Raw genomic sequence first — 24,171 nt, 5'->3', positions numbered from 1 at the left:
GCTTGAATTTCAAAAAAAAAAATCCGTTAAATTTAAATTTTTATTTTTTTTACAATTTTTTTTAACTAATTTTACTTCCAATCTAGATTCGCAACGAGAGCAACATGATCCGACGGGCACACAATACTCGGAATTGCGACATGCGGATGAAGTTCTTCAGCACTTGGCGTCGGAATCACTTCATTTACTTCCAATTTGTCGCTTTCGTAGAAGATGTAGTCAAGAGTTGCCGTAAAATGTGGCGTAAAATTCGTAAATGCGAGTTCAGGCGAATAAGCTGACTTCATGTCGAACGGTTGTCGCAGCTCCAAGCCTTTTACAGCTTGCTCTTCGTTGCTATTCCAGTCGATAAAATCTTGCGGCACGAATTTCTCCGTCATAAGTTTGTAGATTCCGCATTCAGGAACGCTGTTGAAGTCCCCACAAAACACGAGAGCGATTTGATCATTTGGGAATCTCGTTTTTAGCTCTTTCCGATAGTTTTCTATGAACAACATCGATAATCCGATTTGTAGGAGACGAATGTGATCCGCATCTGGATGGAAGTAAAGATGAGTATTCGCAACTAAAAGCAGCTTGTTGGAGTCTTTGACACGAAGTAAGGTGACTTGAAGAGCAGTCGATCGTTCAACAAGACGAGTCCAAAGAGCTTTATTCGTTTTAACGTTGTCCCAAATGTGAGCAAATTCAGGAAGTTTTTCAACTTTTTCACCGATGTTCATGCCATGCTTCTCCACGAGTCTGAAAAAGACGAAAAAAATTATTAATGAATGGGACCTTTTTCCATTTTCAATGAGATTTCAGAGATTTGTTGACAAAAATTGAAGATTTCCGACCAAAATGCAAGCCGAAGTTGAAGAAATACAAGAAATTGACCCTTTGAGGGTTCTAAATTTTGTAGCTGAAGACAAAAATGTTTCAAATCAAACAGAAAAATTCGATGAAAATATTTTGCTGCAACAATTTTCATCATTTCACACGAGAATTCGACGAGATTTGGGCTGTAACGTTGAAATTTCTGAAGAAAACATCAAAACACAAGACGAAAATTTAAATTTAAAACCTGAAAAACGAAAAATCTCCACGAGAAAAGCAAAACTGAAGTCAATTGAGGATCAACTTTCATGTCGAAGCTGCCAAAAACCCTTCGTCTCGAAAGAAAAACGCCAAAATCACGAGAAAAATGTTCATCCAAAAACCAACGTCTTGTGCGACATTTGCGGAAAAGTCACAAACAACCGAAAACACACGACCCACATGAAAGTCCACACAAATCTCCGAAATTTCGAGTGTCAGATCTGCTCGAAGCGGTTCAAGGGTTCCTATGATCTCAAACGACACGTTACTGACATCCACGAGCAAACGAGCGACTTTATTTGTGACATCTGTGATAAAAGGCTTCGTTCCAAGAAGAGTATGCGGAAACACATGATCCAGTTTCACATTTCGAATCTCGCTTTAAAGTGTCCCGAGTGCGAAAGGCCTTTCGGAGACAAATCCAGACTTACGCGACACCTGAAAGTGCATAAACGAGCAAGAGGAGAATTTATTGAGGAAGTTAAAACGGAAGAATGTCACATTTGTCACAAATTATTCGCGAATTCGACGCATCTCAAACAGCATATGGGCAAACATTCGAGCGAGAGACCTTTTAAATGCTCAATTTGCCCGGCAGCGTTCAATTTTCACAGCTCCATGCGGAATCACGAGCGAAAAGTGCACGAAGGCAAGGGTCGTGTGAAGCGAAAAAAAGATGAAATACAATAAAAAACACTTACTCGAATCGATTTTTGTTCCAAAACGTCGCCAAACCTTCTCGCGTAACGCCTTTCGCTTGAAAAGTCCCATCCATGCCACGATTAGCGAACACCGGCTTCAAATCCAGATCGAAAATTTTGTCATCCGTCTCTTGGGTGCACATTAAATCAGCATTGTATCCAATGAGCTCCTTCATAAAAAGTTGTTTCCTGTAATCGATGTTCAGCGCGTATTCAGGACAGTACGGGAAAAGCTCCTTTTTAGCAGTTTCTGAATCCGCGTACAGATCAGCGAGTAAATTATATGAAACAACACGGAATTTTGTGCCCGAACATCGATCCTGCGTGAAAAGATGCCTCGTATCAAAGGGACATGAACCTGGATCGGCTTGAACTTCACATTTTGAGATCGCTTCTGCAGCGGGACCTTCTCTTTCGGCATTTTTCGGGACAACAACTACTTTTAGTTTGTACCCAATATCCGCTGAAGTTGCCAAATAAGTGAATCCGGTGCCAATTTGTTGCCATTCAATTTTTTCTTCGTCGTCTTTTGGAAGTCCTTTGTACCAAATGATCTCAGATTTGTCCGTGTCAGCATATTCGAGCAAAAGTCGCGACGGATAAACGAAATAATTCGCCAAAATCGACGTCGGCATTTTAACTTCAGTCACCCAAGGGCAATTAAAGACGACGTTGTAGTTGTTTTCAAGTATCTTAAGTGAATACAAACTCTCCGAATTGATATCCTCAAAAGACAGTAATTCACTAAAGGCAACATCTTTCAGGGCTTCTTGATTCCTTAAAAGAGTGACTTCTACATCAATGGGAGGAGGAAGTTCCTTCAGCTCCTCCGGTTTTGCCTTCTTTTTGTTTTTCTGCTTGTTCAGCTTCTTGTTGAGCTCTTTTTCGACATTTACTTTGATCCGATCGAGCGCAACGACGACCTTTTCGTTGATGTCTCGCGAAAAGTTGAATACGCGGTCGATTTTGTGAACGTCGTTCGTGTAGCGAAACGTGATGTTGCAACGATTATCGGGTGCTTTCTTGAAATAAGCCTTCTCCATGTCGAAAAGGAGTTTGTGAGCGGCTTTACTAAATCTTCTCGAGATGAAATTCAGTCGTGTCAACATGAGTTCCGACTATTTTTCTTTAAAAACCTTCTGAAAATGGAATAACATGTGATGGGATTGTTCATAAATGTCTTTATTTTTACTTAAATTAGGTACTTTTAGAAGAAATCCGCAGCTTTTTGTCGTTTATTCGGTAACGCCAGCAAGTTATCTGTTAAGCTACTTGTGTCTTTAGGCACAGGAGACTCCGTTTTAGCACTACTTGTGTTTGCAGTTTTCATCATAGGTGTCTTTTTCCTGATCAGCGGTGATGGAGTGACTTTTTTGAACAACGACGTTGGGCGAGATGGCGTTTTTGTGGGTGTTCTACTCGGACTCGGTGTCGAACAAAAGCCTAATTTCGCGGAAGCGAGTCTTCTTGCAGCAGGTGACATACTTGCCAGTCGCTCAAAGGAACTTCTCACATGCGGAGATGCCGAAATATTTCGTTTTGCTGTCTCCATTGCCTTTTCCTTCTTCTGTCGCGCCTTTTCCGTGACGTCTCCCGCTAATTGTAATCCGATCGCTTCCCGTTTCGACACTTCATTGATGCGAAATGAGGGTCCCGAGAGTGTTGGATGTAACGGCGTGTCGCCCCCATCAAGACGGAATGGAGTTCCTTCGATTTCGCCCCATGTCATTAACGGGCTTTGATCGACGCCGGGCATCGGCGAGGGATCTTTGACGAAACTGTAGCCACGAACTTGCGGCGTTTGTCCCATTTCGATCGAATTGCCGTCTAAACCGACTTTGTCGCCCATCGTTTTGGCACTTGCTTTGGCGGCATCGTGAATCGCTTGTTTATTTTGCGTTTCGTCAAAGGGATTTGCCTGTAAACGCGTGTTTGAACGACAAATTTCCTGTTTGTTCTTCGCCATCTCAATTTGTTCCGCTTTTGTGAGTTGCCAGCCTTCGGGTGTGTACATTACGGCATTTTGATTTTTGTAGGTCCAATAATCGACGGTTTTGGGAGCAGGTAAGGCGAATTGATCGGAAATGTTGGGCAACGTTAATGCCTTTTGTTGCAATTCTTCGGCTTGTTTTTCCGCATCGAACAGTACGGCGTACTTTTCTCGAAGTTTTTTGTCTGCAGCTTCGATTATCTCCTGAAAACTTTGATTATCTTCACTTGTGTACGTGTCCAAAAAGGAATCCAGCGTATGACTCGAACAAACACTCTTCGTGGATGAATTTGAACTCGTACTTTTGTTCGAACGAACTGACGTCGGAATATTTTTGGGAGTTTCCTCGCCCGTATTCACCAATGGAGTCTCGAATGTTGCAGGACTGTTCACTAAAAATACAAAAAAATTAATGAAAATTCAAAAATTAAGCTTGAAAAAAACTTACATCTCGATAACGCAGGACTCTTTGTCTGATATTTGTTGTAAATTTGACGTAATTTCACCAAATCATTGCTCGCCAAGGCATCTAAATACTCATTTTGAGCTTTTAGCTTACTCAAATCCGGAAAATAGTCTCGTTGAATGATCTTTCCCATCTTCTCGATGTACTCCTCTTCCGAAATTATCTTGTATTTGGGCTTTTTTGCTGTATTTTTGATCACAGGCAATGAAGGTCTTTTAAATTCAGGTACGACCTTCTTCTTATTTAGCTCTTTCATCGCCAGTAACGCCTTTTCACCCGGTTTCGACGACATCTTTGACGGGATTCTGTTGAAAAGTTTCAAGAAAATTACTTGAAATTATCTTAAATTATTAAAAATTAACAATTTTCATTAAAAAAATATTTTTTGCGTTTTTTGTTTTGATACGTTTGTTCCTTTTTCAGTCAAATTTCACGTGAAATCGCGTGAAAAATGAACTTTGACAGATTTGACATCGCCGAAAAACGTAAACAGCAAGTCATTTTGAAGGAAGAAGCTTCGATTTTAGCTGATTTTTCCGATTTAATTCCAATCTTTTCACATATTTGAGCACAATGGCAGACAAAAATAACAAAGACGAGAAGAGAGTCGACTTGGGAGTCTTGGAGGAAGGTGATGAATTCGAGGAATTTCCAGCTGAAGGTTAGCTTACAATGAAATTTCCTTCAAATTGAACATTTTTAACGCAATTTTTCTTTAGATTACCTCTACACGAAGGAAAATGAGGAAGAATTGACCGTGTGGGAGGACAATTGGGACGACGATGATGTCGAAGATGACTTCAACACGCAGCTCCAAGCACAAATTCAAGCCCAATCAAAGTAATTCGCGTATTTTAAGTTCTTTTTCACCTTTTTTTCAATGCGATATGAATAAATTTAGCTCGTAATTCAACTTCTCATGAATTGTGATTTGATTTTTTTAGTTCTTAGTCGTCATGATCGACAAATTTTTCGTATAAAAAGAAATGTTTTTACAAAATTTCCATCAATTGAAATTCAAAAGTTAAAATTTTCACTTCAAAATGACGAAATTTGTTCAAAAAGTTAAAAATTTCTTTGAATCTGAATCGATAAAATTTCTACCGCTACAAAAATTGCAGCTTATTGCTATCGGAGTTTGGCCTCTGGAAGTCGAATCAACAAATTTTTACATTTTTTACGGCATTTTTAATTCGATTTTTAATTTTGTCACCACAATTCCGGAATTTGTGTTCTGCTATTTGCATTTGGGAGAGTTGGAAGAAATGTTGGCGAGTCTTGGGCCAGCAATTACTCGCATGGGCATCTCATTTAAGATGCTCGTGATGGTTTGGAAGAGAAAAGAATTCTCTCAGGTACTACAAACGTTGAGGAATCATTATGAAAATTACTTGACTCTATCGGAAATTTGTTTCTCGCGACGTTTGGCGAAACGATCTTTTAGAATTTGCTTCATTTTATCGCTTTTCTCAAACTCAACCGGAATTTTTTTCACAATTTTACCCATTTTTCGATATTTGAATCAATTTTTCGAAGGAAATTCCCCGGAAATTGAGTTACTTTTCAAATCTGAATGGCCTTGGCAGTGGAAAAAGAGAGGATTTTACGAAATAACTCTTTTGCTTCAAACGTACGGGAATATTTTGACTGGTTTTGGAATTGCAGGCATCGATTGTTTGATGATGGGACTCTTTTTTCACACTGCAAGTGAATTTCAGAGCATTTCTTTCAAAATAGGTGAGTTGCGGGACGAGATAGAGAATAAAACTCCAGATTTGGAGGCACTAAGTAAGGCAGAAAATGAAAAAATTGAACAAAAAATCATTAAAATTGTCGAAAAATATTGCGCTTGTATCGATTTATGCGCCCAATTGAGACATTTTGCGATTGAAATCGTAATGGAGCATTTACTGACGTCGTCGATCGTTGTTTGCATGGCGAGCGTCAATTTATTAATCGCAGATTGGTCTCAAAAGCCCGTTTACATGACTTATATTTTGACGGTTTTGGCTCAAGCGTTCGTTTATTGCTACGGAGGAGAGTTAATGTCAGCGTCGGTAAGAAAAAAAAAAATTTTTGAAATTTTTTTTGAATAATTTTAAGTAAAATTCTTCTCCAGAGTGGTCAATTAGCAACAGATTTCTACATGATCTCATGGCACAAATTAGATGGCGCACGACGAGATGTCTTGCGACTCAGCATTCAACGTGCTCAAATATCAATGGATGTAAATGTGCCATTTTTCAAAGCTTCATTATCCACTTTTGGCAATGTAAAAATTTTATTTTTCATAAAAACGCATAATTTTTAATTTTTTTTTCCAGATTTTACGAACTGCTGGCTCGTACATCACTCTCATCAAAACATTTTTAAAGCAATAATTAACCATAAATATCTAAAATCTATATTTTCGTTAAAATTTTCAAATAACTGTTCGAACGTTCATAACAAATCCTCTAAAATCTACTCCAATTTCCGGAATTTGGGCGCCTTTTCGATATATTTAATGTCGCACAATGCACTACTGCCTTCTGTGGGATCCATCATCTTACTCCAATCCGTGTGACCAACCACAAATCCAAGTTGTTTCATCTTTTGCTGTTCATTTTTGGCAACTATATCTGCCCATCTTACCTAAAAAATACGAAATTTGATGAAAAAATTCTTAAAATTAAAAAAAATAAAATTTCATACTCTTTTTTTGCCGTTACTTGATGACTTTGGAGGTTCCCAGCCATCCATCTGCAAATAATCTTCTATTGTCGGGTGTCGAAGGGGTTTGCTGACGCCATCGAGTCGTGCTGCAAAGTAAAAAATATCAAAAATTATTGATTTTTTCGAAATTTCATGGAAAAATATGAAGTAATCGATAGTAATAGCTTGAAAATACTAACCTAGTTTATTTTCTGTCGCATCATCCTCCCATTTACTTTTAAAAAATCCAGTCTAGAAGTGGAATTTGAGCAATGCGTGATTTTCGTTTATGAAAAATATTTTTTTTGTACACGATTTGATTGGAAATCACGTAATTCGTTAGAAATTCTAACTTTGGGAAGCGAATTTCGTGCACTATTTTGTATTTATATTTACATTCTACACTATTATTTTAAAAAATTAACAAGCAAAATCTCGAAGAGAGAATTTTACAGCAAAAAATACGAGAAAAAACAACAAAAAATATCAAATTCCTTCTTATCTCACCTCTTCGACTTCATCGCTCAAGTCTTCTGTTTCCTGTTCAGCAGCTAAATCGACCTAAAATTGGATTTTTAGACAATTTTTGATAAAATTTAATTTTTTCTTGTAAAATTTACTTCAATAGAATCCATTGGAGTATCGATCGGGTCTTCATTCGAGTCTTTTTTTGCTTCAGCATTTCCATTTCCTGTCTCTTCATTATTTTTTGTTGGTTCCTGTTCACTTTGATTCGCAGCTTGGGCTTCTTCGATGGCTTCATTCATGCTAAATTGAATCAAATTCGTGGCATCCAGCAAAATATGCTTCGGCGGCAGTGATTTCCAATTGACAATCATATTTTTGATATCAGCTGGCGAGCGATTATGCACATTATGGTCCAGACAAACGTCGAACGCGTACAGCAATTCAATGGTATATGCCTGAAAAATGGGTCAAAATTAATAAAAATCGCTTAAAAAGTGCTAATTACACTTACGACATATCCGTGCTTCGTTGCCAAATCATGCAATTCAAAGTAGTGATGCAATTTGTCGTTCCACGCATCCACGAGAACAAAGTCAAAGAGTCCATCGGTGAGAGTTTTCTTCAAACTCCTTACCAAATATTGCATATAATCGTCTTCTTTGTCTGCCACGTACTCATAACGACTTTCAATTTTCATCGTTTTCTTTCCCGTGATCGGATCGACTTCCTCCTTTTCTTCTTCAACCGTGTAATAATCGTCGATACTCAAAATTCGCGGTGAATTTCCTCCAATTACCGCTTCTTGGTCTTTTATCAACTTAGCTAACACAGATTTTCCGCTTCCTGGAGGCCCGCGAAAGATTATGACAATTTTCGGGGGCCTTGTGAGTCTTCCAGGTTCGAGCAGGATCTCATCGAGCGAGATTGTGTTCTTGTGCATGCGTAATGTCGTCGTTTTTGGATATGGTCCGTACTTTGGCACGACAAGAAATTCCGATTCGGGTATCGGAGACGGTTCAACGGGCTTTTTATCACATAACAAGGGAACGTTTTCCTCATTTTCCGAGTCTTTTGTGCCATTTGACGAGCTTTCAGGAGGTTTTTCCGCTTCAGAAGTCGATTCTTGAGGATTGTTTTTGTTGCCAGGCCACTTTTTCGACTCAATTATTTGCCCTTTTCGGTTCTTACGTTTGCCACGCTTCGTGCGACGAATCAACGGGGGTCGTTCACTGATTAAAATCCACTTTCCTGGATACGTTGGATTACTTTCGCCGTAATCTAAGGACTCTTCAGGCATAAAACTTCGACGATTTTGATTTCTATTGTTGTTATTTCTTCCATTGTTCATATTTCGTGGTTGATTTCTGTTCTGAGGGTAGTCCGAAAAGTTTTCACGACCAAAATTTCGATTTCCTTGATGTCCGTAATCGACAAAATTCGCTTCAAACTCGTCGCGGAAGTTGTTGCGACGTGCAAACATGTTGTTATCGTTCATGGGAGTTTCAGCAGGCGGCGGCGGAGGAGCTTGGTTAAATTGTTGATGCTGCGAATTTGGTTGTGAAAGTCCCAAAAGTCGTTCTTGAACGTTATTTAACGACGGATTATCATTCGGAGCTCTTGTCGAAGGAGGAGGCATGTTGAAAAATTGATTTTGTTGCCAAGATTGTTGTTGATTCCAACTCGGATCGAATTCCTGCCATGATTGATTCATCGATGGCGGAGGTTGCATTTGCTGGAATGATTCGACAGGAGGCATGACTTTAATTCCCGCTGCTGCGACATGAACTAACGGCTCATTTTCCTGCATTTCCGGTTCTTGTGGCACTTCTTCTGCTTGATTTGAGTTATTGTTCAACCTCATGGAGACTTCAACCAACGCTTTTATAATTTCTTTATCACCCCGTCCTGTTAATTGTTTCAGTGCTTCGATAATTGGCTTCAAGGCGTTCAACTGAATCGCGTTTAAATTCTCATTTGTGAGATTTACAAGAGTTAACAACGCCGAAACTTGCGAATTTTCAAGCAAAGTATCCAATTGTTGCTGTAAATCATTCGAAACGGGAGCATTTTGGATATTTTCTCTCAAATCCAACAAGGGTTTTGCTGATTTTTTGTTCGATGACGATGGCACCGCTTCCGTATCGACAGGTTCTTGCTTAATTTCGTCCTCGCCATCGAATCCAAAGCCTGGAATAGATCCCGCATTATTAGCGACAACGGGAAAAATCGCTTCCGGTTTAATTTCTGCACTATTTATGGGCTGTGGTTGCCACGTTTTCGGAGATTCCCTTTGATACGTGTCTTCTGGCTCGGTTTTCACTTGTACCGCAGGCGGTTTTTTCTTCCGGCGCATTTGTTCGCGTCGTTCGAGGAGCTTTGCGCGTGTTTCGAGGAACTTTCTTTCGTATTCGGCATACGTTTTCTTATCGGGATGGTTTATATTCTGCTTTCGCCAACTCTCAAACTCCTTTTCCCACTTTGTGAATTGATCGTCGAAGAATTTTTCCTCTTCGGAAGGCTCGTCAGTGGTTTTATTTGAAGGCGGTTGTTGGTTATTGCTCGGTTTTGGGGGAGTTTGTTGCTGCTGCGGTTGACTTACGTGATAAATTCGTCGATTTGGGGGAATATTCGTTTGTCCATTCGGGGTTTGGTCTAAAAAAATATCAAAAATTGTAATTTTAAAAACAAAAAATTAAAAAAATTCACCTCTTCGATTGTTATTTTGATTATTTTGTTGTCCCATTGTACGAGTCGCGCCGTACTGAATCCTCTGATTTGTCTTAATTTGTGGCTTGTGTCCCCATTTGCTCGAAACTTGGCTCTGATACGGTTGCTGTGATTGATGTTGTTGATGTAAGGGCATTTCCGGTTGATCCTGTCTTGGTTGCGAGGGTTGCTGATATGTAACGGGAGCAGCTTTGGCAGCGACATATCCCGTCGAAGTGTTCGAAGTGCTTGGTGATGGCTCAGAAGGCGGCGGCGGCGCAGGTTCTGTCGGCAAAGGAGGCGGCGGAGGCTGATAATTCGGATATGGAGCTGTTGGAGTACCCGGAAAGGCGCCTTGAGCAGCCATCGTTGCGGCATATTGTTCGCCGTATTGAGCGTACCAAGCGCTGTACTGCTGATAATAGATCTCCCATTGTTTATATTGTTCTGGAGTCATCTGTTGTTGTTGTTGCTGGATGTAAAGAGTCGGATCTTGCGATGGTCCCCATGCTTGGGGATTCATAGCATTCATCGGAGGCATTCCATTATTCCACATTTTCGCGAAAATTCTCGTAAAATCTTATTTTTTGAATATTAAATAATCCACAGAGCAATTTTCCGTCATTTTTTTGTTCAATTGTCAGTGTCAACTTGGATGAGTGTGAAAATTTCACCGGATTTTAATTTCTCATACACTTTTTTCAATATCCACAAGTTGATGTTTCAACTTTTTCACTCGGTTTTCATCTGAAATTTTCACAACAATCCGAATTTTCACATATTTCATAACAAAAAATCCTTTAAACCTCAAAAATATTCGAAAAATGTCCCAAAAAGGCTAAAAATCATCAAAAAACATTAAAAACAAGTGAAGAATCCATCCAACAAAGTATCCGTCAGTATTCAAATTAGCCGAAAATTTTTCCGAAAATACCTTTTAAAGACATAAACTTGTAAATTCTTGTCAAAAATACAAGTTTTAACACATTTGAGAAGGAATTAAACATTAAAGGACCCAATTTTATGTCGAAAATATGTTCAAAAAATGAGTTTTGACGAGCTTGGCTATTTAAACATGACTGAATCTCCGGTAATTTTTTTTCATCCTCCATAAAACTCTTGTAAATGTTGTTTTTGTTTATTTTTTTGTAGACAATTGAGGATTACATCTTATTTTTGGGAACGATGACGGCATTTTTGGCTTTTATACTTTGGTGTTGCTTCCCATTGAACCAAAAAGAGGCAAAAAGTCAACAATTTTCGAATTACAACAACAACAATGGCAAAAAATCCATTTCGCCGATGCCGACAATTTCCTACCAAGGACCAAAGACTTATTACAGCATCAAAAATGACTCGTATTCGCACTATACAAGTTGAATTTAGTTAATTTTTACGACAAAATAGAAGAATTTAGTTGAAATAAAGAAGTCTGAATGTGATAAAAATGAGATTTTTTTCAATTATGAGCGCATGATTTTATTTTTCTCATATTTTCTTATTCTGGAAAACGCGAATCATTTACAAATATGGTTCAGGGAACTCGAAGGTGACGTCACGTCCTGTCAATTTCTTGTAGACTGAGGTGAAGGTGTCGACCTGAAAGGAAAAATATTAGAAATTAGATAAAATTCGTGTGAATTTTTAAAATTTTTGTCTTCAAAAGTATTGAAATCGTCGGCACAAGTGACTCAAGCCGACGATTGAAAAGTCAGATGAAAATTTTAATGTACGCCCTTTTTGACACAGGCCAATTAAGAGGAAATCATTGACCGGTAACACAAGTGCGATACAGAAATTTCGTCAAATATTTACCTTGTGTTCAATCGTGGTTTGTTGATTTTTGTCCAAGTGTACTTTAATCAATTGCGAACCATCGAGCTTCACGCGGATACGTTTTCCGACAATTTCTGCGGGGAATACCAAGTCCTCCAAGATGGCATCGTAGACTGCCGTCAAGGTGCGTGAGCGTGGGCGCTTTTGTTTGTTGGGATCGGGACGTCCGCGACGTGGTTTCGGCAAAATTTTGCGTTCGCCAACGAAAACGACGTGCTTGCCGGAGAATTTCTTTTCCAATTCGCGCACCAAGCGTGTCTGGATCTTCTGGAAAGCCTTTTGTTTTGGTACGGGCACGTAGATGACGATTGCCTTCTTGCTGCCAAATTCGACTTCGCGGGCACGCGTAATGTGCAAGTCGCGCAATTGGGGCTTCAAGTCGGAGTTCATTTCGAGTTCCAACAAGGCTTGACCGATGGATTGCTCAAAGGCATCGGGATCGGCGCCGCCGGATTTCACTACTTTCGTAATCAAAACCTAAAAGAAAAAACAAAAAAACATCCGTTAATCCGATGAATTGCGTGAATTTACATGAAAATCCTTCAAAATTGTGTCCACTTGTCATTCACATGCAGCTAACCACAATTTTAACGCATCTTATTTTGTCGCATTTTTTCGTGCAAATCACTTGTTTGGTGAAAAATCTTCATGAAATATCGATGGAAATACATTTTACTCGACAATTGGACACATTTTTGACGGGTTTTCAGCTACTTTTCATGGCTAAAATTGCAAAAAACACTTGCCATAGTTCTGCTCGTATGGCTGAATCAAAAAGAAAAGGACTGACAATCGACCACGTTTCATACAAGACGTCATTTTGAACGTCAAAAGTGCTTCTGAGACGAATGAAAGTGATAAATTTTGAATTAACTTGATAAAAATTTGAATTTTTTTCAATTATTCGTTATTTTTTCTTTAAATTATCAATGAAAATTTAATTTTCAGCTATTTTTAAAGATATTTTGCTCAATTTTTCATCTTTTTTATGTGAATTTTTATTTTTCGAAACAAAATTATCACAATTTTATACCGAAAAAATCATTAAAAATTAATATTTAATGACTTTAGATAAAAAATTTATTATTTTTGATCATCAAAAGTAAATTTTTTGAAGAATTTTCACAAAATTTTGCTTAATTTTGTCTTAAAAAATTTTAGATTATCAAAAAATTAATTTTTTTTCAGAAAATTTAAATGAAATTTCATTATTTGATCAAATCATATGCAAAATTCAATAAAAAAATTTAAAATATTTTTAGATAAATCATGAAAATTCAACAAAAAATAACAAAATTTCTCAAAATTATCATTAAAAAAATCTCTTATCTTGAATCCCGTTTCCCGTACTATCAAAAGTCCCGTTTTTCAAATGACATTCAAAATCCCCGTTACAATCCTCCGCACACACACACACACAAAGAACCATCGACGAGAAAAAAAGTTGAAATCAAAAAGCAGCACAAAAAATCACAAATCTCTGGGTGTTAAATCGTGAATCGCTGATCCGCGTGTGCGTAATTTCACATCTGAACCACTGGACAACGCATTCGAGTGAAATGCGGCTCTGAAGCGCGGATATTTTATAGAAAAAAGTCGCTTTTTCCAAACAAAAAGTGTTAGGAAGGCACACAGCAAAAGAAAAATTGCACACACGACGGGCCATATAGTACACACAGAAACACATACACACACACACACGAACGCCAGCCATGGTCTCCGCAGCGAACCAAATTATTACGACGACGATTTGCCTGGCAATTTGTCTGTTTTACGCGAATTTGCTGGTTGCTGCCGGCGAACGAGGTAAGAATTGACGCGAAACACGCTGAAAAACGCAGATCTGTGCGTCGCGACGCTGCGAAAAAGCCCAAAGTTTGTTTTGGGTGCGGATTTGACATCCGCTGCTTGCTACAGAGCTACGAGCGAGTCGCGTAGAGAATTTTACGCTACGAGCAGCAAAACAAATCGATATTCAGCGGTAATTTTTGGAGGTGATTTGTAATTTTTTCTTGTTTTTCGTTGCAGTTCCGGAGGAAATTCTCATCACGGAAGATGTCGGGCAGAATATTTCGCTCGCCTGCAACGTTACGGGACACGCATCTTGGCAGAAAAATGGATTGAACATCACAAAGGACGACAAAAGGTGAGTCAAAAAACAATTGATCGGAAATTCCAATGACTAATTTTTTTTGAAAAAATATTTTTTAGGTACACTTTAGCATCTGCCTCACACGCCGTCGACGAAAACGGCTCGAACCAAAGATTGCAAAGCCATATTTTGAACATTAACAAGATTGATTTGGATGACACGGGCAACTTTTCCTGCTACGATCACACGACAAATTCCACAGTAACCGTTTACAACTTTCAAGCGATCATCCCGCCGACGATTGTGAAACACAGTCCTGCCCGAATCAAGAAGAATATAACCCAACGAGCGACATTATTTTGCACTTTTAAGGTCCATCCGGGAGAATATTTCGATAAATTACTTTCGTGGGACCTGGAAGAAACATACAGAACTGTTGATGATGACTCGGATTACAAAAAACTCACGGCTTACATCAAAAATCGCACGGAAATCCACCGAATTGACGAGAAACTCGTGAATATCACGTTGAAAATTGATGATATCACGAAGAAGCACAATGGAACGTACATCTGTTCAATTGGGAAACCAGCTCATATCGACAAAGATGTCGAATACGAGTCTTTTAGCTCGACAATTTTGGTCATGGATAAGCCCGTGTTGATGATCGATTACGTAAAAGCCGTTGGCGAGGACAAAATTTTCCTCAATTGGACCATTAATGATGGAAATGACCCCATTAAGCGCTATACCTTGAGTTATTTGAAGGAAGGCGCTGAAAGTTTTCGTTATTATCATGAACAACTAAAGGGCGGAAATACATCGCATGTCTTTGATCGCTTCGAAAAAGGATCGAATTACAAGTTGAAGTTATGTGCTCATAACTCGTTGGGCGAAAATTGTTACGAAACGAATGCCAAGACTTTGGATACAGATCCAACGTTCGTTCCCGAAATCGAAGTGAAAGGCAGCACTCATTCTACGATGACAATTGGATGGGCACCTCCCTCCTTCGACTTGCTCGAATACATTCAGTATTACGAAGTAAAGGCGTATCATCCGGGAAATCAGTCTGTCGTTGAAGAAGCAATTCATCCGCAAAACACACGAAATCTCCCTTACATGTTCGATAATCTCGCCACAGCTTCCGAATACAGTTTTAGGGTGCGTGCCTGCAGTGAACTGACACATCAATGCGGCAATTGGTCGGCAGAAGTGAATGGAACAACAATGGATGGCATCTCCAGTCCCCCACTCGGGCTCAAAATCAATTGTCAACACTTGAACATTAGTCGTCGCAATCGTGTCGAAGTCGAATGGGAGCCGCCAACCAACCCAAATGGCGTAATTGTGAATTATCACGTTGTCTTGAACGGCGTCAGCACATATCGCGTCGAACGTGGCATGAAAAACGAGACTTGGGGACCCAAACAACGCACAACAAAAGCCAACGAACGAAAAATTACCTTCGATCAGGTAATGCCAAACACAAATTATACCGTTTCTGTTGCCGGAATGACGCGTCACCGAAGAATTGGAGAAGCTTCACAGATTTCTTGTGAAATGCCGCCAACTGTACCGGAAAATGCGGGAAGATATTTGTGGGGAAAAGTACGCGAAGACAATGGAAATTGGATTTTTAAGTTGTTCCTGCCGAGAGTTTCGGAGCGAAATGGTCCAATTTGCTGTTACAGAATTTATTTGGTGCGTATTGGGGATCCGAGTGAACATTTAGCGATGCCCGATGATCTGGATGTCTTAAGTTATCAAGAAGTTCATGCCGCGAACAATACAAAAGGAGGTGCTTATATTGCTGAAATACTCACGACAGACGATTTTCAATCGGAAATCTTCTTGGGAGACGGAAAACAAATGGAATCCACGAAAAATGATGAAAAATTGTCGGAAGGATGTCGCGCGTGTTACCAAAATCTGCAGAGAAAGATCCCAAAAAGGGTTAAACCGACAACGACTGCCGCTCCAACAACGGAATCTTTGTTAGATGATGATTTACCGGAAATTCCTGCTTCGATTCCTCCTCAGGCAAGACGTCGTCGAAGGCGTCAAGCATCTCCTGAGCCTGATAACCAAGCAGTTGTTGCCCAATCGAATCCTTCCGTGATGACAATTAACCCAGTGTACGATGGCGAACTCAATCTTCATAGCAACTATACCGGATTCGTGGAAATTATTGTCGAAAACGCCCAAACTCAAAGCAGTTTCAGCGCATATTCAGAATTTTTCGAGACAATGAAGGCAGGCGCCCCGGAATTTCCTGATTCGGATGCTGATGATCTCGCTGCCATCTTAAATATCAGTGTCACGATCTTGTGTGGATTGATCCTTATCGTGCTCGTTCTCCTCACAACGCTTTGTTGCTTGCATCGTTATTACAGCAAAACCGCCGCGCAAGGCGACGAGGTCTATACTTTGAGTGATTCGCTTCGTGCTTTGTGCTACGGACGTTCAAATGGAAACCAACATCGACATCTCATCACTTCGGCGCCCATTAAACCGCCAGATATGCCGCCAATTCCGAAAGCTGAACTCACCGAAGCTTACATCTCACGGCATAAGGACTCGGATTACGGCTTCCAACATGAGTTTGAAATGTTGCCAGATCGCTTCAATGATCGCACAACAAAGAACACTGACGCGAAAGAGAATTTATACAAGAATCGGTATCCGGATATCAAGTCGTACGATCAAACAAGGGTCAAATTATCGATGATCAATTCGACAATTGGGTCAGATTACATCAACGCCAATTTCGTTATCGGCTATAAGGAACGGAAAAAGTTCATTTGTGCTCAAGGGCCCATGGAAACGACTGTCAATGACTTTTGGCGCATGATTTGGGAACAAAATTTGGAAATTATCGTCATGTTAACGAACTTGGAGGAGTATAACAAGACAAAGTGTGCCAAATATTGGCCTGAAAAGCAACTTGACACGTCCCAATTCGGCGATTTTGATGTGCACTTCAATGCTGAGAACCGTTTTTCGGATTATTTGATCAGAGAGTTGAAGGTAAGTTTGATATTTTTGCATGAAAAATTCAAAATTTTAATTTTTTGTAATTTCAGGTCTCAAAACGCAACAGTTCGGATGATGAACAGTCCCGTACGATCACGCAATACCATTATCTCAACTGGAAAGATTTTATGGCGCCCGAACATCCATATGGAATCATCAAATTTATTCGACAAATTAATTCTGTGTATTCCGTTCAACGAGGTCCGATTTTAGTTCATTGCAGCGCAGGTGAGTTTTTGCATTTTTTGACTTTAAAAATATTTTTTTACAAATTTTAACGAATTTTTGTTAATTTCAGGCGTTGGTAGAACAGGAACTCTCGTAGCTTTGGACTCGATGATGCAACAACTGAATGAAGAGGGTCAAGTTTCCGTTTTTAATACAATCTGTGATTTGAGGCATCAACGAAATTTCCTTGTCCAATCACTCGTAAGATATTTATTTAAAGATTTTTTAAAATTTATTGCTAAAAATTTTTTTTTCTTGCAGAAACAATACATTTTCCTATACAGAGCTTTGTTGGACATTTCCATCTTTGGCGATACGGAAATTCATTACAAAGGTCTCAGCACAAGTATTGAAAATCTGAAAAAAGAGGGAAATAACAGTAAAGGCCAGTGCAAATTAGAAATAGAATATGAGGTAAATTTCGTCAAAATTTAAAAGAAAAAATTTTAATTGTTAAAAATTAAAATTAAATTTTTTTAAATTTTAAAAATTTTAAATTTTTAATTTTAAATTTTAAAAAATTTAAATTTAATTTTGTTTTTAATATTTGAATTTTTTTTTAAATTTTTAATTTTTTTATCATTTTTTAACAGAAAATCAAGCAAAATCTTGATGATATTAAGAAAACGTGTGCCATAGCAAATGGTGAGGAGAATACCGCTAAAAATCGTAACCAAGCTGCGATCCCATTCGACAGAAATCGCGTAATTTTACAACCTGTGCCGGGAGTGGGCCATTCAACTTACATAAATGCCTCCTTCATCGAGGGCTACGACAATTCCGAGTCCTTTATCATCACGCAAGATCCGCTCGACACGACAATCGGTGATTTTTGGCGGATGGTGCTCGAGCAAGATGTCAATACGATTGTGATGATTTCAGAAGTACGTATTTTTTTCCAAAAATTTCATGTCAAAAATGTTAAATTTTGTATTTTTTTGTAGATCGGCGATGCCCCTAACAAGTGTCCTCGTTACTGGGCTGACGACGAAACTGTCTTCGATACCATCAAAGTCAAGTATATGCAGAGTGAGAGTGGTCCTTATTACACGCGACGCGAATTTATCGTGTCTCGCGTGAAAAATCCCGAAGATACCATCCAAGTGACGCAATTCCAGTATCAAGGTTGGCCCACAGTCGAAGGCGAAGTGCCCGAAGTTACACGTGGCATCTGCGAAATTGTCAATCAAGCACAAAAGCATCACAATAGTCAAGCGGCACGCAGCGAATATGTCGGTCCGGGACCCATTTTGGTGCATTGCAAGTAAGTTTTGTACTTTTTTCATCCTAAAAAGGCAAATTTTTAAATTTTAATCTTTTTTTTTAGTATGGGTACCGACAAAAGTTCAATATTTGTGGCAATGTGTATTCTAATACAGCAGTTGAGGTTGGAAAAGAAAGTCGATATTTGTTCAACGACACGAAAATTACGATCACAGCGTCATATGATGATTGACAGTTATGTAAGTCTTCATTTTTTCCCTCTTAAATTCGTTCAAATTCAAATTTTTAATTAATTTTCAGGCACAATACGAATTCCTTCATCGCGCAATTGTCAATTATGCTGACCTTCATAAATCATCGTTGGATTCAATCGCATCGGCACTCGCTTCAGACTCGTAAGCTTCAAAACGAACAAAGAAAATTCTCATTCTCTCTATGTCTGTCTCCCATTTCTTGTTCCCGCAGTTAAATTTGCTCAAAAAAATATTTTTATTTTAAATTTTTTTCGTCCCTCAGCAAATTTTAGTTAAATTTTCTTTCATTTAGTAGCATTTTTAGACAATTAGATCCCTGAAAGATACTCATAAAGTGTAAAAATATGATTTTATCAAAAATTTATGTGTCGTTTTAACAAAAATATATATTAATAAAAACACGGAAAAATGTATAAGAAAGTGCTTTCGCTAATCAAATTCATTCCATTTTAAGTGCAAACAGTTCTCTAAATAAATAACTCAAACAGTCAACATACTAAAATCGAAAAACTCAAACTCACCTAAAAATAAAAAAAAATAAATGACAGAAAAAAATCTATAGATGAAAAAAATTATATATTTTTCTGAACAAAAACCCCAAACTCTTTAAAAAAATCATCAAAAAACGAAAAATACGTGAAAATGAAACCAAAAATATAATTTGTAAATTTTTATTATTTTGTAAGAAATTTAATATTAACTTTTAAACATTACTCATATTCGAATTATGAAAAGAATTAAAAAGTACTTTAGTTTTTTTGCATAAAATTTATTAAAAACTGTCTTGTATCATTTAAAAAAATTTCATAAATAGCTGAAAATTATAAAAAAATAAAAAAGCTATTTTTTAATTAATTATTAAATAATAACCCCAATACATATATATTGTTATTATGTTTATAATCAATATTTTTAGAGCTTTCTACTTATCTTATAGGTATCAATCTCTCTTAAATTAAAAAAAAAACGAAAAAATTTAAATTTTCATTAAAACTTAAAAATAATCAAACTTAAAAAATCACTCATTAAATGCTCATTTTTATTTTAATTTTTTTTTTCTGAAATTGAATTTCATGAATTATCACCCCATGTCCCCATATATGTTACAATATCATATAATTATTATGTATATTATCATTGCAGTGATCCATAGAATTATTTCCCATAAATATTTATATTAAACATGTATGCTTATAGTCCCCAATCATATTATCCCCCATATTAAATATAATTAAAATATTCACAATTATTATTATGAGTCTCAAAAAAAATATGAAAAAAATTCTTTGAGCCATCATTATTATTTTAGTCTAGTCTCCACATCATCATCATATTATTAAATAAATAAAATTAATTATTATTATATTTTACGTAACAAAAATGACAGAACATAACATTATTTAAGAGGACGCAAAAAAACGACACAAAATGTGTAAAAAAATATTAGTAAAAGCTTGTGTAGAAATATTCGCCAATTTAACAAAAAATACATATTATTATATTAAAAATATATGATTATTATTAATGATAAGGTATTCACGTAAAAAATTGTAATGTATGATCAAAAAATGTTACTTGGCTTTCATTTTTGGGTTTCAAGTAAAAAAAAAACAAATTTTCAACATGACGCTTCTATTTAATTTTTAAATAGATAATTTTGTGCCATGTTTTCCAAGCGCCAAATTTAATTTTTTTCGAGTAAAATGTCTGAATATGCAATAAATTACCTCATTTTATCAAAAAAATACATGAAAAAAACTCTCGGAGAAACAAGTTTTATATACATATGATAAATAAATACTATAGTTAAAAAGAAACAAAAAAATTATTGGTACGAGAAATTATTGGACTGATATAAAAATTAATTTAAAATAACGTTAAACAAATATTTTAAGCTAAGCTAAGATTTTTGCACCCAAAGCAATTTTGTACGGCAACTGTTTAATTTTTTTTTCTCCATCCTAAGTTTCTGGAATATTATTCTGTAACTTTAAAAGAAAATACAAATTAATTAAAAGAACCATCGAACTACACAGGAGTGTCATATAAATGAAAAAATTATGTGCTGTCCCTTTTATACATAAAAAAATAAATAATTAAAAAAAAAATAAAATTAAACAGAAAAAATATACATATAATTATAATATATATACAACTGCTATAAAATAATTAAAAAATATAAATAATAAAGATAATAAAAAAATAAAGAAACTTATAAAATAAAATTATAATCCTTTAATATTTGAGTACCATTAAAATATGATAAAAAAAAAATATAAAAATAATCACATCACAAAAAAAATCGTTAGAGGTGAAAATTGTGTTTTCTGTGGAAGAGAGAAAAGTTAAAAATTGAAATTAATTGTAATAAATAAATGAAACATACACAACACACACACATGGAACTATTAGCGATATAAGATTTGCGTAAAAAAAATATTGTAACAACTCTAGTATTTGTAATTTATATGTAATTTTTATATTATATTATATATAATGATAATAATGATTTAGAATATATATGTTTTAACATGATTTCAAAAATATTTAAAATTAATTGTTTTTGTTTTGATCCAAAAAATATCATAAATTTTGTGAATTTGAAGAAATTTGGTAAGTAAAATTTAAATTCAACCCATCAAAAATTGGTTGAAAAGTGACTTGAGAAAAAAGTACGATTTTTGCTCCTCATATGATAAAATCGTACTTTTTTTTATTTGATCAAAAATCGATCAGATATCAATGGAAATCAACTTTAGAATGAATATTTATTAACTTTTAGCTTTGAAACCCATCAAAAGTTGGTTGAAAATTGACTTGAGAAAAAAAGTACGATTTTTGCTCCTCATATGATAAAATCGTACTTTTTTTTATTTGATCAAAAATCGATCAGATATCAATGGAAATCAACTTTGGAATGAATATTTATTAACTTTTAGCTTTGAAACCCATCAAAAGTTGGTTGAAAATTGACTTGAGAAAAAAAGTACGATTTTTGCTCCTCATATGATAAAATCGTACTTTTTTTTATTTGATCAAAAATCGATCAGATATCAATGGAAATCAACTTTACAATGAATATTTATTAACTTTTAGCTTTGAAACCCATCAAAAATTGGTTGAAAATTGACTTGAGAAAAAAAGTACGATTTTTGCTCCTCATATGATAAAATCGTACTTTTTTTTATTTGATCAAAAATCGATCAGATATCAATGGAAATCAACTTTACAATGAATATTTATTAACTTTTAGCTTTGAAACCCATCAAAAATTGGTTGAAAATTGACTTGAGAAAAAAAGTACGATTTTTGCTCCTCATATGATAAAATCGTACTTTTTTTTATTTGATCAAAAATCGATCAGATATCAATGGAAATCAACTTTACAATGCATATTTATTAACTTTTAGCTTTGAAACCCATTAAAATTTGGTTGAAAATTGACTTGAGAAAAAAAGTACGATTTTTGCTCCTCATATGATAAAATCGTACTTTTTTTTATTTCATCAAAAATCGATCAGATATCAATGGAAATTAACTTTACAATGCATATTTATTAACTTTTAGCTTTGAAACCCATTAAAATTTGGTTGAAAATTGACTTGAGAAAAAAAGTACGATTTTTGCTCCTCATATGGTAAAATCGTACTTTTTTTTATTTGATCAAAAATCGATCAGATATCAATGAAAATCAACTTTAGAATGAATATTTATTAACTTTTAGCTTTGAAACCCATCAAAAGTTGGTTGAAAATTGACTTGAGAAAAAAAGTACGATTTTTGCTCCTCATATGATAAAATCGTACTTTTTTTTATTTGATCAAAAATCGATCAGATATCAATGGAAATCAACTTAAGAATGAATATTTATTAACTTTTAGCTTTGAAACCCATCAAAATTTGGTTGAAAATTGACTTGAGAAAAAAAGTACGATTTTTGCTCCTCATATGATAAAATCGTACTTTTTTTTATTTGATCAAAAATCGATCAGATATCAATGGAAATCAACTTAAGAATGAATATTTATTAACTTTTAGCTTTGAAACCCATCAAAATTTGGTTGAAAATTGACTTGAGAAAAAAAGTACGATTTTTGCTCCTCATATGATAAAATCGTACTTTTTTTTATTTGATCAAAAATCGATCAGATATCAATGGAAATCAACTTTAGAATGAATATTTATTAACTTTTAGCTTTGAAACCCATCAAAAATTGGTTGAAAATTGACTTGAGAAAAAAAGTACGATTTTTGCTCCTCATATGGTAAAATCGTACTTTTTTTTATTTGATCAAAAATCGATCAGATATCAATGGAAATCAACTTTAGAATGAATATTTATTAACTTTTAGCTTTGAAACCCATTAAAATTTGGTTGAAAATTGACTTGAGAAAAAAAGTACGATTGTTGCTCCTCATATGATAAAATCGTACTTTTTTTTATTTCTTCAAAAATCGATCAGATATCAATGGAAATCAACTTTGGTATGAATATTTATTAACTTTTAGCTTTGAAACCCATTAAAATTTGGTTGAAAATTGACTTGAGAAAAAAAGTACGATTTTTGCTCCTCATATGATAAAATCGTACTTTTTTTATTTGATCAAAAATCGATCAGATATCAATGGAAATCAACTTAAGAATGAATATTTATTAACTTTTAGCTTTGAAACCCATTAAAATTTGGTTGAAAATTGACTTGAGAAAAAAAGTACGATTTTTGCTCCTCATATGATAAAATCGTACTTTTTTTATTTGATCAAAAATCGATCAGATATCAATGAAAATCAACTTTAGAATGAATATTTATTAACTTGTAGCTTTGAAACCCATTCAAAAGTTGGTTTGACTTGAGAAAAAAAGTACGATTTTTGCTCCTCATATGATAAAATCGTACTTTTTTTTATTTCAACAAAAATCGATCAGATATCAATGGAAATCAACTTTAGAATGAATATTTATTAACTTTTAGCTTTGAAACCCATCAAAAATTGACTTGAGAAAAAAAGTACGATTTTTGCTCCTCATATGATAAAATCGTACTTTTTTTATTTGATCAAAAATCGATCATCAGATATCAATGCATATTTATTAACTTTTAGCTTTGAAATCTCTTTTGAATATTTCGTACTTTTTTTATTTGATCAAAAACTTTTAACTTTGAATATTTATTAACCCATCAAAAATTGGTTGAAAAGTGACTTGAAAAAAAAGTACGATTTTTGCTCCTCATATGAAAAAATCGTACTTTTTTTATTTGATCAAAAATCGATCAGATATCAATAGAAATCAACTTTAGTATGAATATTTATTAACGAAAAGTGACTTAAGGGAATTTTGTGTTGAGGCCCATTCTATCAGTGACGAATTGCGTAGTTGTTTGTCCTTTTTCGACTGC

The 24,171-nt window shown here is 35.6% G+C and overlaps 5 protein-coding genes across 6 annotated transcripts; 1 reads left to right on the top strand and 4 right to left on the bottom strand.

Annotated features, from left to right (window-relative positions):
- Positions 1 to 28: 28 nt before the first annotated feature.
- Positions 29 to 2,922, bottom strand: LOC134835101 (2',5'-phosphodiesterase 12). Its single transcript, XM_063849969.1, has 2 exons — positions 1,779 to 2,922; positions 29 to 741 (listed from the first exon to the last, which is right to left on the bottom strand). The coding sequence occupies exons 1-2, from the start codon at positions 2,885 to 2,887 to the stop codon at positions 72 to 74; spliced, it is 1,779 nt and encodes a 592-aa protein (XP_063706039.1). The 5' UTR covers positions 2,888 to 2,922; the 3' UTR covers positions 29 to 71.
- LOC134835122 (splicing factor ESS-2 homolog) lies at positions 2,881 to 4,637 on the bottom strand. The gene is made up of 2 exons (XM_063849991.1): positions 4,217 to 4,637; positions 2,881 to 4,160 (listed from the first exon to the last, which is right to left on the bottom strand). The coding sequence occupies exons 1-2, from the start codon at positions 4,524 to 4,526 to the stop codon at positions 2,986 to 2,988; spliced, it is 1,485 nt and encodes a 494-aa protein (XP_063706061.1). The 5' UTR covers positions 4,527 to 4,637; the 3' UTR covers positions 2,881 to 2,985.
- A 1,940-nt stretch (positions 4,638 to 6,577) lies between these two features.
- Positions 6,578 to 10,727, bottom strand: LOC134836058 (YLP motif-containing protein 1-like). 2 transcript variants are annotated; one of them, XM_063851207.1, is made up of 7 exons: positions 10,103 to 10,727; positions 7,908 to 10,048; positions 7,549 to 7,851; positions 7,436 to 7,489; positions 7,129 to 7,180; positions 6,929 to 7,035; positions 6,578 to 6,868 (listed from the first exon to the last, which is right to left on the bottom strand). In XM_063851207.1, exons 1-7 carry the CDS (start codon positions 10,656 to 10,658, stop codon positions 6,698 to 6,700), a joined length of 3,384 nt encoding a protein of 1,127 aa, XP_063707277.1. In that variant the 5' UTR covers positions 10,659 to 10,727; the 3' UTR covers positions 6,578 to 6,697. The 2 variants fall into 2 exon arrangements, 1 of the variants encoding a protein (XP_063707277.1); XR_010162242.1 differs by lacking the exon at positions 7,129 to 7,180 and having other exon boundaries at positions 6,732 to 6,868.
- Positions 10,728 to 11,615: 888 nt separating this feature from the next.
- LOC134826949 (small ribosomal subunit protein eS7) lies at positions 11,616 to 12,764 on the bottom strand. Its single transcript, XM_063839465.1, has 3 exons — positions 12,685 to 12,764; positions 11,918 to 12,415; positions 11,616 to 11,701 (listed from the first exon to the last, which is right to left on the bottom strand). Exons 1-3 carry the CDS (start codon positions 12,685 to 12,687, stop codon positions 11,624 to 11,626), a joined length of 579 nt encoding a protein of 192 aa, XP_063695535.1. The 5' UTR covers positions 12,688 to 12,764; the 3' UTR covers positions 11,616 to 11,623.
- A 604-nt stretch (positions 12,765 to 13,368) lies between these two features.
- On the top strand, positions 13,369 to 19,301 carry LOC134835095 (tyrosine-protein phosphatase 69D). The gene is made up of 10 exons (XM_063849956.1): positions 13,369 to 13,744; positions 13,967 to 14,084; positions 14,150 to 17,060; positions 17,117 to 17,294; positions 17,365 to 17,495; positions 17,556 to 17,708; positions 17,888 to 18,178; positions 18,239 to 18,558; positions 18,622 to 18,757; positions 18,819 to 19,301. Exons 1-10 carry the CDS (start codon positions 13,651 to 13,653, stop codon positions 18,915 to 18,917), a joined length of 4,431 nt encoding a protein of 1,476 aa, XP_063706026.1. The 5' UTR covers positions 13,369 to 13,650; the 3' UTR covers positions 18,918 to 19,301.
- The last annotated feature ends 4,870 nt before the right edge of the window (positions 19,302 to 24,171 follow it).

The sequence above is a fragment of the Culicoides brevitarsis genome, chromosome 1 (genome assembly GCF_036172545.1).
Source record: "Culicoides brevitarsis isolate CSIRO-B50_1 chromosome 1, AGI_CSIRO_Cbre_v1, whole genome shotgun sequence".
Lineage (NCBI taxonomy): Eukaryota > Metazoa > Arthropoda > Insecta > Diptera > Ceratopogonidae > Culicoides > Culicoides brevitarsis.
This window is presented reverse-complemented; position numbering and strand designations above follow the sequence as displayed.